Source organism: Centruroides sculpturatus, unplaced genomic scaffold (assembly GCF_000671375.1).
Source record: "Centruroides sculpturatus isolate CEXI.00-Female unplaced genomic scaffold, Cexi_2.0 scaffold22, whole genome shotgun sequence".
Lineage (NCBI taxonomy): Eukaryota > Metazoa > Arthropoda > Arachnida > Scorpiones > Buthidae > Centruroides > Centruroides sculpturatus.
This window is the reverse complement of record NW_019384323.1, coordinates 277,962-289,917: the sequence shown is the minus strand read 5'-3', so window position 1 is coordinate 289,917 and position 11,956 is coordinate 277,962. Positions and strand designations below refer to the sequence as shown.

Sequence of the window (11,956 nt, the reverse complement as noted above, 5' to 3'; positions counted from 1 at the left end):
TTAAAAAAATAACTGTAGTAAGAAAAACAAATGAAAAATGCGAACTAATGTAACGTCGTATGGTGAGTTTTTGTTCGTATCGTGGGGCAAAAATATGTTCGAATTTCATGTCGTATCCTGAAAATTTCGTATGCTGGGGCGTTCGTAACCTGAGGTACCACTGTATATATATATATATATATATATAAATACATTGTGTTTCTCTTCAATAATTACAAAACTAACAACACGACCGTATTGGCATTACAAAAAGTACTCGCATAAACTAATCTTTCCATAATGTCGACAGACAGTTGTGCCATTAATTTTGCGATGTTACTCGTCATCTAGTGTTTTTATATTTTGTAACTCTTCAATACTTGCATAAATTGCTAAGGATACTTCCGACAAACTATCGTACGTCGGAAATATCTGGCAGCACACGGATTTTTTTTCTTCCGCACACATCTACTGCCTCACCAAACAGAAACGTGGGCACGGACGACACGTCCAAATTCGCAAAACCTTTCCGGCACGGCAAGAGTCAAATTCCGACGGGTAGGTACTTCTCGGACGAGCTCGGGATTTTTTAAAGTCAAGTTCGGTCTCCACTTCGTGGCACACAAGAGACAATTAGAAACGGGAAACAATCCGCGACTGGGTATTAACATCCGACACACCAAGTCATTCAAAAACGGAGCATTTTATCACCGGCGGAAGCGTAAGTACAAGGCATTCTTCACGGCACGTTCAGGGTTCGAGTGGGTTACACGTAAACGAACAACGTTTCAGACGACACAAAATTTCTTTACGGCGGCAACGGTCGAGCATGTTTTTTCAGAAAATTATTTTTAAAAATACATTTTGCATAGCAGGGTATCCAAATTTCAAAAAAAGTAGCAAATTTTTTTCAGAATATTTGATTGATTTATTTAGTACATTATAGAATTTCTCATTTTCCAGTCTTTTGCTTGTCCCAGGATTCCGGGATAAAAGCGAACTGTTTCCTGGGATTCCAGGAAATAATTAATTATTTTTAAGATATAGAATAAATCTTAAAATTGTACGATATAATTACTTTTCATTTTTTAGTAACTTAGTATGTCCTGCAGTTTCCAAAATAATAATAATGCTATGTAAAATATGTATAAAAAATTACTTTTGGGTTACATAAAAATTTTCACAAATAGAAAAAGTTTATTAAAGTTTGTTGGAAACTGCATACAACTAAAATGCCTTTTGAATTGACTTAAAAATTTAAAGAAAAAAATGAACTTGGATCAAACTTCTAAGTTAGAAGGTAATTTTTGTTATTTAAATGAAACATAATACAAAATATTATTGTAAATTTTTATAATAAGATTTTAAAAAGCAAAGATGGCTCATACTTTGATCACATAATTTTGATTCTTATTTTACTAAAGAAAAGTCCCGCTACCAAGTATTATGCCCTTTTCGATTCAACCGACGAGGGTGAAATCGTCTTTAATGCATTTAAGAGAATACGGACGTTATATATTTTTTCACCCGTAGCCCGGAAGATTTCTAGTTTGTTTTCGAGACGCGTTACAGTATTTCTTTTGCCGTCTAGTATTCTCGATTCGTCTATCGCGTCTGCCTTAACAGCGGCCTCGAGCTTACGGCCCGATAATTCGACAGTTCGTTCGGTTTTAATAATCGGGTTTACAAAGAAAAATTTCACACTCTCCTACTTCGTACTCGTTTGCATCCTCGCCCAATTTGCACAACCCGGCACCGCGCAGTTATCGAAGATACCGGGCACGATTAAAAATTAAGACAACACGAGCGCAATTATTCCAGATATTACAGGTTCCGACAAGTAAAGAATTTTCAGAGTCCCGTCACATATAGGCTACATATTGATTATCGACAATCCGCGACACGCCATAATAAGCAAAAATTTTAAAAACTAATAAGCAGGTTTAAAATAATAAATACAAATGTATTCTGACAATTTATGGTATAATAATTATACTTTCTATTTGCAAAATTTCCTCAATTTTAACACAAAATAAGAAAAAAGTGAATTTTAAAGAAATTTGCAGGACTTCACGGGTTAAAAAATAGCCGGGATCCCGTTTGAAAACCCTAGTACATTAATTTTTATTTTACTTTTTGAAAACGTTATATAAATTTTTTAAAGATTTCTTANTATCTGACGCAAACAGGCATAATGATAATAATCAAAATGATTTTAGTGTAATTTCTGCCTTCTATTAGAAGGCAAAAATTACATACACTATTTAAATTTCAAAAGCTAATTATTAAATGATTATTTATCGAAATATTCAATATTTTTAAGAATTATTGGTTTAAATTCATTAATATGTAAAAATAATAATGCATTTATTCTACTTTTAGAAATTTCACACTTTTTTAAAGACTTTTTTCACATGTACTTGACCTTCAGAAATGCTTTAAGCATTTCTGAGGGCTCTGGCTCAATCTCTTTGAGAACATTGCATTATGAGAACAGATGTAGAACAAAATATTAGTAAACAGCAGTGAAATGAGGCCTATGAGAAGGTGAAGCTCTTGATCCCAGTCAGGGCCTTCTTACAGACAATGCATTAATGTACCATGTTAACTTTGTGTCATTATAATAACCTTTTCATTTATAATTTTAAAATTTAAATTAAAAGAAACTGTAATAAAAGAAATATTACATTTGTTACCATATATCATTTAAATTTTCTACTATTCTTTTTTTGATCATGACTTGGTTAAAAATAAATTTAAAATGTCTAAACTCAGTTGTGATTTTAAACTGAAAACATATTTTTTCTTAAATCTCCTTTTTCTCTTTGACCATAACATCAATTTACTGCAATTATTTATGTGTTCTTTAATGTAAAAATAATTTTGACATAAAAAAGTTTCTCATCTTTTATTTTCATAATGAATCAATGCCAACATAAAACAGTTTTTAACACTCTTAACTGTATTGCATATATATTGCAGAAAAAGGACTATTATCTTTATGGTTGTAGATTCCAACAGACCAAGGTAGTGGGGTTACTAGCAAGCCATTTAGCCTGAGTTTCAAATGTGGAGAGGTCCCAAAGTTTGATTTTATATAGAAAACATGATGTGAAAGTTATGTAAGTAAAAATTCCTCTTGATAAATGGTGAAAAAGTCTATGTTTGTTTTCTTGATTTTATTTACATAGTTTTATGGCTTTCGAACAAAGAGTGGAGTACAACATTTATAACTGGCTTGGGCTTCATCTTATTTGTCTCGGTTCCATCAGTTCCAGAATCATTGATAATTCTAAAAATAGAATTTCAAACAAATTGAACTTTCATACCCAAACTCAAATTTTCAATAGTATTTGATTGCTTCTTGTTCTCTCTTATATTCTTTATAATTAATTCACTGCATCGTACGACAATCAGCCTATTTGATAAATGTATAGTGAAACATTTTACATCTTTTATTTTAAAGTTTTTACCCTTTTATTTGCCAATTTTTCTATATTCTAGCAAGTTTTATTTTTTTTTTTGTTTTACAACTTCACTTGTTTTATCCCTATGTTTTTTAAATACTCAGTTACTCTAGCAATCACAATTAGATATCATTTCACTTTTAACATTATTATACATTAAGGACAAATGAATGGCAAATGGTCCAAAATGCATTTCCTTTCGTGAAAAATGAAGAATAAAGTCTACTTTTTCCATCAAAAAGTGTTCCTTATCATAAGTCCTCTATAGCAATTTTTTGCTTAATTCTAAAAAATCAAATTTTCATATTCAGTTCTCCTAAATTACACAGCTAATGTAATTAATTTAAATATTTTGTCAATCTATCTTTGTCTGAAAGTTACATAAAAAAATTTATGAAAAACTCAGACTTATAAACATTACAAATATACGAGGGTTATTTTTTCAACCTCCATCGACCCAGAATAAAAAAACAAGAATGAAGAACAAAACCACTTTATTTGTAGAAGGTAGTTACAGTTGTCACCTATTTTTCCACATAATTGCCTTCTCGGTTCAGGCAGACATCATACTGTGACACCAGCTTTTGTATACTCATGTCGAAGAACGTTGCTGCCAAATCATTCAGCCAACCTTTAACAGTCAGTCAGAGGTATACAGTGTGGATCTTGAAATTTGAGGAAACTCTTCACTGAGCTCAGAAATCATAAACCAATGCCTTTCTCGCACCAGTTGATCCACTGTGTCCACCAAATCATCGGTCATCACGCACTTCCTTCCTTGACTGCCCTCATCATGAATGTTGTCACGTCCTTGTTTGAATTTCCTGCACCATTCATGCACGCATCTGTAGCTCATGAGGTTCTCATCATATATATTACAAATCGTTCGATGAATTTCACCTCCATTCAGCCCTTTGGCCTGTAGAAATTGAATTTCTGCTCATACTTCACAGCTGGCGGGAGACTGGATTAGTAGCATCATGTTTACATGTTTACTGCAGAGTAGCAAATGTCTAAAATAGTTTGGCACAACACTAAGTGGTGAAGGAATATACTATTTACTAGGTGTGCAACCCTGTCCCTCTTTCACATGCTTCCAAGTTTTTTTCATGCGTTAGTGGAGATTGAAAAAATAAAAAATAAACCTAGTATTAAATGAGAATATTTTTTGAGGTTTTTCCTTTCATTTTCCTTTCAAAGAGCCAGAACTATCTCAAATATATAAATTTCTTGGCCCGATATACCTGATTTTTCATTATTTTGAATACGACACTTTTAGTTTATTATTCAGATAACTTTACGTTTAATTATGTAACTAAAACAGTAAATATACTTTCTATCATTTCAGATAAAACATATAAGTTTTGGTAATCTAAAACATGTAAATGTTTAAAAACTTTAAAGGAATTATAAAAAAATTTTCAACAGCTGACCTCTTGGAGTGATTTTAGGCTGGTATGCAACTTCCACAACTGCCTTGTCTACATAAGCTTTGTGATACCTTGCTTGAATTGGTCCATACGTTGCAGCCTGCATGACTGTATCACCTTAAAAATTAATTTGCAATTATTAAACATGATTCAAATTCTAATTTTAAGCTATTAATCTAATAAGAATTACATTTTATATATGTATTTAAATATAATCTTCCCAAAGACCACTTAAAAGATTTTAGACAATCAAACCAACTTGCAATTCCTTCCAATTACCAAGTCACCCAAACCCAACAATTACTCAGAAGTTTATTCACAAATTCTTTTCATATTGTAGACCGAAGGAATCAGCAAGGCACCAGTCTGAAATGCATACAAATAAAAAAGAATTTGTACACAAACTTTTGAGTAATTCTTGGCCTTGGTGACTGTTGGAATCAGAAGAATATTGCAAGTTTGTTTAATTGTCTAAAATCACTTTTAAGTGATCAATCGTCAGAATAATTAATAACATCTGGCACATACCGCTAAATTTTTAGCTCTGTCTTATAATTGTCGTATAATATTAACATAACTATAGGGTTAAAGAATGAACATTGATTCAATAAACATTAAATTCAAATAAAAAGTTTACTCTATAGAAGCAATTTAATATATATGCACATGCACACACACACACACCCAAAATTTTATTTATTGATAATTACTTTTCTAACCACTTAAAAAGGGGTTGTTTTTGGATGAATAAATAAAAATTGTTATGTCCTTCAAATCCGACTTTCACCCAAGTTCAAGAATTATTCAGAACAATTAATTCCCAGATGTTTAGTTTATATGCATTTTGAATCTAACTTCATGTTGATCCTTCCTCAATCTACAAACCATAAAATTGTTTTTTAAATTATATACAGATAAAATTTATAACAAAGATATAAAATATGTACAATTTGTGATTGAGCCACACCAGCAATTTATATTCATCGAAATCAATCATAACAATAATTATCCTGCATCGCATAACATCTTTTTATTTTTATACATGACATCATTCCAAACATCATCTATTAACATCCCACTATTCAAATTAATTAAGTTATCATTATTTTTTATTGATATATATTCTTTGCACTTTCCTAAATATACATCATTTTCTAGAAATAAAATTTTAATATTATTATTATTAATTGTACAATTATTTTCACTGCAATGTATAAATCAAGGTGATTAGGTATTTTTTAACCTAACAGATGCATTGTGTTCTTTTATTGTTTTTGCTAACAATCTCCCAGTTTCTCCAATATAATGGACCTGTTTTGTATACGACATCTGATTTTTCCAAATTATTTTCTTTAGTAAATATATATTCTTTGAATTTATTTTTTAAGTCAGCCGCTAATTCTATAGAACCCTTTCTAAAAATATTTTTGAATTTCTCAAAATTATTTTTAATGTAGGGGAAGGATATATGCTTTAATTCTTCTTTAAATTTCACTTTATATCTGTTATCTCTGTATTCTCTTCTCCATTTTTCTATTATTCTATTAGGATAGTCATTTAGTAAAAACATCATCTTTAACTTTGCTGCTTCTTTTATTCTACTGTATTCCTTTTATTTGTAGCACAAGTGTAAATTTTCTTTAATGCTGTAATAAAATTAATCTTTTTTATTTCAAGGGGACAATATGATTTATAATTTATAGTCTTAGACATTGTACAAGTTTTCTCATATTTTCTAAAAGTAACTCCAGTATTGCTTCTATTAATTGTTATATCTAAGTAATTTATACAGCCTTATTTTCAAGTTCTATTTCAAATTGAATATTCTTATTTAGGTTATTTGCAAAATTTCATATTTTTACTTCATCTATTTTTCCAAATCAAAAATTATTAAATCATCATCTACATAGCTTACTATAAGTATTATAACTTGTAATAAGCCACTTTTTTATCTATTGTATTCATGCAAACTTCTGCGAGTTTGGGTCCTATGATTAAATCCATACTAATGTCGTCTTTTTGGTGATAATACATATTATCAATTTTAAAATAGTTACTAAAATATGTTAAATGAATCAGTTTCTGGATCCAATCTTCTATATCCAGTATTTGTAGGTTTTCTTCTATCATTTTCTATTTTATATTCAGATACATTAAAATTATATCTAAGCTTACAAACTTATATGAAGGTTTAAATTTTATTTTTAATGTCTTGTTAATTAAATTATCTGCCGATGTTATTGGGATGTTCCATTGTAATGGATGTAACATACACAGTCCAGATTTTTCAATCTTCATAGGCCGATTGCCAACGACTGACGCTTCCTACAGGCGGGAAAAAATTCAGGGCTGTGCATGACTGTCCCCTCCACAACTCCACCGAAGGAGGCCTCTCGCGCATCATTGGTTTACGCGGAATAAAAAGGTCCGATACTTTTTGAACAGACCACGTATATATAACAAGGGAAAGTATTGGAATTGGGTCAAATTTGACCCTCTGAGATTTTTATAATCTCCATGTTTTGAGATCTCCTGAATCCAAAATAGTAATAAAAATCTCATGGATATGTATGCACAGTTTATATACATAGAGGGATTATGTGTAGTGACTGCATTACTGGTAACCGGTTTACCGGTATACTGGTAAATTAGGAAAATCATATCCCGGTAAATTTACCAGTAATTAATTTTTTACTAGTATTTCAGTTTAAAAAACCTCTTAATTAACTCAATATTTATTTTCCTAAAATTTCCACGGGAAATACCCGTGGGAAGCAGATTTTTGTGTCTCCCCCATACCATAGCGAGAAAACAGTGCAAGTAGTGATAGGTCATTCCATTTGTAATTTAAGGTTATTAAAAGGAATTTTCTAGTCTTTTTATAACTTGATTGCTTGTATTATACTCCAAAAACAGGTCTTGATTTTGGAGTATATACAGGAAAATAATCCAGAAAATTAAATAAATACAATAACATATTTCATGTAACTTATTTACATGAAATATGCAATAATGTTAACAAAAATATAATTTTGAATGGGATTGTAGAAAATGAAGCACTTATCAGAAAATGAAAACAAATTATGATCTGTGGATATCACTAAAATTAGTTCAGACTGCAGATTCTGGCAAGAGGTGTTCATTGCTTACTACACCATCAACTGCTCACGTCAACACGAGAACAAAGTGCACAATAGAAAAGTCAAATTTAACAATGAAAGAGAAATTGGACTTATTAAACATAAAATGAGTGTAGACACTAATAACAGTAATATAAGTTTAAAAATGTGAAAGATATAGTTTAAAAAGAAATTAATTATTTCTTAGAGCAAAAAATACAAAGAACGTATCTTAAAAAGGTTTTCAATGCTCTAATGACAGTATGTCCAATTAGTATTGATTCCGAGAGAGCTTTTTCTAATGCAGCTGCCATTCGTACGAAAATTAGATCTACATAGATTAGATGACGAGAGCCTACATGTATTATGTTTGTTAAAAGTCTACTTTCAAAATAAAGAAAAACATAATAAATTATCAGCATTATTTCAATGTTTCTTATGTCATAATAATTGCTATTACAAGAATTGTTTGTCTAAACTGATAGAAAACTTAAAAATAAATGGTTGTCCAATAATTCTGTCAGTAATTCAGTTTCATTTTAAATCATTTGTTAATACAAATTTACCAGTAAATTACCAATAAACTGGTAATCCCGAATATAATTACCGAATTACCAGTAATATAATACCTGGTAAATTTGCAATCACTACTTGTGTGTGATATCTCGAGAGAGGTAAAACTAATGAAGATTTTATTCGTTATTAACATTTATAGTTTCTCCCTCATCCCTACTCTCAAAATTAACCTTTTAGCCATTTTACAATAATTAAAAATATAGAAAGTTTCTGTAACAAAATCTCATAACAGATGGCGCCACACAAATTTTATTTATTTTGTTTAATAATATGAAAGTTAATTTTTTTGAATATAAACTCATAACAGCCAGGAAAATTACACAATTCATTGCTAGATTTTTTTGTAAATGTAATTTATTAAACAAATAACACAAAACAAACTTGTACCAACCTACAAGTGAGGCACAGTATGCGAGACTCATAACCTGTACAAATTTTGTCCAGGTCTGAGGCATATACATATTGTACGTAAAACAAAATTCAAAATTAGCATAAATATTAAAAAAAATCAATTCAAAGAGGAAATTTGGATTTTCTGAATTGAAAAGAACATAAATCTATAGAAAAAAGAATGCCCTGAAATACAAAAATTTTTGTGCATGATGGCACAAAAATTTTTGTATTGAATTTGGTATAAATTCATTGTAAAAATTTATACCAAATTCACAGTAGTTATATTTAAGGAAAATTTTATTCATGCATACTGGGTTAACTTTAGTTTTAATGCATATAATGTTAAAAATAATAATCTTGAAATAATGGATTTTTGGTAATACAGTAGAGCCTCAAAAACTCGGCCTAATGTGGACCGAAGGGTGGCCGAGTTTGTGAAAATGCCAGGTTATCAGGAATGGGGTTAAAAAAAAATAAGTATGAGTGTTTCCTCAGAAAATGCTGTACTGTACTTGTATGTATTGTTTACTTGAGAATACAACAGAGAATAAACTGCCCAAATACCCTTAAACAAAGGAAAAGTACGTCTTTTATGAAGGCATAGAGCCTTTACTACATGANCGAACTGTTTCCTGGGATTCCAGGAAATAATTAATTATTTTTAAGATATAGAATAAATCTTAAAATTGTACGATATAATTACTTTTCATTTTTTAGTAACTTAGTATGTCCTGCAGTTTCCAAAATAATAATAATGCTATGTAAAATATGTATAAAAAATTACTTTTGGGTTACATAAAAATTTTCACAAATAGAAAAAGTTTATTAAAGTTTGTTGGAAACTGCATACAACTAAAATGCCTTTTGAATTGACTTAAAAATTTAAAGAAAAAAATGAACTTGGATCAAACTTCTAAGTTAGAAGGTAATTTTTGTTATTTAAATGAAACATAATACAAAATATTATTGTAAATTTTTATAATAAGATTTTAAAAAGCAAAGATGGCTCATACTTTGATCACATAATTTTGATTCTTATTTTACTAAAGAAAAGTCCCGCTACCAAGTATTATGCCCTTTTCGATTCAACCGACGAGGGTGAAATCGTCTTTAATGCATTTAAGAGAATACGGACGTTATATATTTTTTCACCCGTAGCCCGGAAGATTTCTAGTTTGTTTTCGAGACGCGTTACAGTATTTCTTTTGCCGTCTAGTATTCTCGATTCGTCTATCGCGTCTGCCTTAACAGCGGCCTCGAGCTTACGGCCCGATAATTCGACAGTTCGTTCGGTTTTAATAATCGGGTTTACAAAGAAAAATTTCACACTCTCCTACTTCGTACTCGTTTGCATCCTCGCCCAATTTGCACAACCCGGCACCGCGCAGTTATCGAAGATACCGGGCACGATTAAAAATTAAGACAACACGAGCGCAATTATTCCAGATATTACAGGTTCCAACAAGTAAAGAATTTTCAGAGTCCCGTCACATATAGGCTACATATTGATTATCGACAATCCGCGACACGCCATAATAAGCAAAAATTTTAAAAACTAATAAGCAGGTTTAAAATAATAAATACAAATGTATTCTGACAATTTATGGTATAATAATTATACTTTCTATTTGCAAAATTTCCTCAATTTTAACACAAAATAAGAAAAAAGTGAATTTTAAAGAAATTTGCAGGACTTCACGGGTTAAAAAATAGCCGGGATCCCGTTTGAAAACCCTAGTACATTAATTTTTATTTTACTTTTTGAAAACGTTATATAAATTTTTTAAAGATTTCTTAAAAATGAAAACATCGAAATATAATTAAGAAAAAATACGAAAATCAAAGGAAAACAATATGATAAAACTTCAATTTAGGTATTTTACGGAGAGAATTCTGTTTTTAAACGCAGCTCATTAATATACTGCACAAATGCTTCTCAGTGAATATTTATTTTAATTCAACATGACAAGATCATTACACACAGTTAAAAACCGAAGTTTTGAGGTTCGATTCAAAACTTGGAGCTCTGGAACGAATAAAAATGGCTGGAGTTTGAACACGTGACTCCAACATTTAAATAAAGAAATTAAGTTACCTTGAGAATAAATAGCCGAACCGTCCGGTCGAGAAAGATTGTTTAGTGCGGCAGATTGACTACCTAACATTATTTCGGTTTCTTGTATCATATTAAAGTAAATTAAAGCAAAACTTCCACAAAGTACACGTGCTTTAGGTTGCCAGCTCGGGTGCGGCCATTGCACGATTAGTGTCACCATCTGACGAGGAAAATGTTAATAAATTGTTCATATTTATTCCAATAGTAATAGCAATTTCAATTCCACAAATTTAATAAAACTAAACATTCTGTTTAATAAGAATTCTATAAAAACTTAAATTGCTTAAAAAAATTAACTATTCTCTAAAAGTTTAACTTCCGTCAACAGATGAAGATATAATTATTTTAAATGTTTAAAAATAAAACAATAATAAAATTATTGTTAATTATATTAAAAAGTTTAATTCGTTTCATTCAAAAAATTTTTAATTTAAATAAGAAATTACAATATATCTCTACGACCATCGGAGGCGTCGTGGCAAAGCGCCTCTAGCGGTTACAAATAAAATAAAAAATGAAAACGATTTAAAATAAACAAAATATATTATAATAATTACTCACAAAATATTTATATTTAACGTAAAAACGATATATTAAATTTTAAACGATACGTCGTTTGGCAACTGCTATAAATGTAAAATCCGGATATAATTTCAAATACCGGAATCGACATAATTCTGACTGATAGGACTAATAAGATCATATTGTACGATATTTATAGTACTTTGCTTCAAATACGACTCGGAGTTCATTTTTTCGTCTACGTTCAAGCTCAAAGATGCCGAATTAATTTAAAATATTTTAAGCAGCGTATTCTTAAATAGCATCGATGAGATTTGTTATTTTAAATAAACGCCATATCCTAGTTTCGGTCAT

The 11,956-nt window shown here is 30.1% G+C and overlaps 1 protein-coding gene across 1 annotated transcript in view; it reads right to left on the bottom strand.

Annotated features, from left to right (window-relative positions):
- LOC111626115 (exosome complex component RRP46-like) overlaps positions 1–11,285 on the bottom strand; it is a 20,714-nt gene extending 9,429 nt beyond the window's left edge. Inside the window, exons 1-2 of the mRNA XM_023369405.1 lie at positions 11,060–11,285; positions 4,880–4,993 (exon numbers count right to left, since the gene is read on the bottom strand). Of these exons, the coding sequence (XP_023225173.1) occupies positions 4,880–4,993; positions 11,060–11,240 (295 nt within the window). The 5' untranslated portion in view covers positions 11,241–11,285. The remainder of the gene's footprint in view (positions 1–4,879; positions 4,994–11,059) is intronic.
- Between the last annotated feature and the right edge of the window lie 671 nt (positions 11,286–11,956).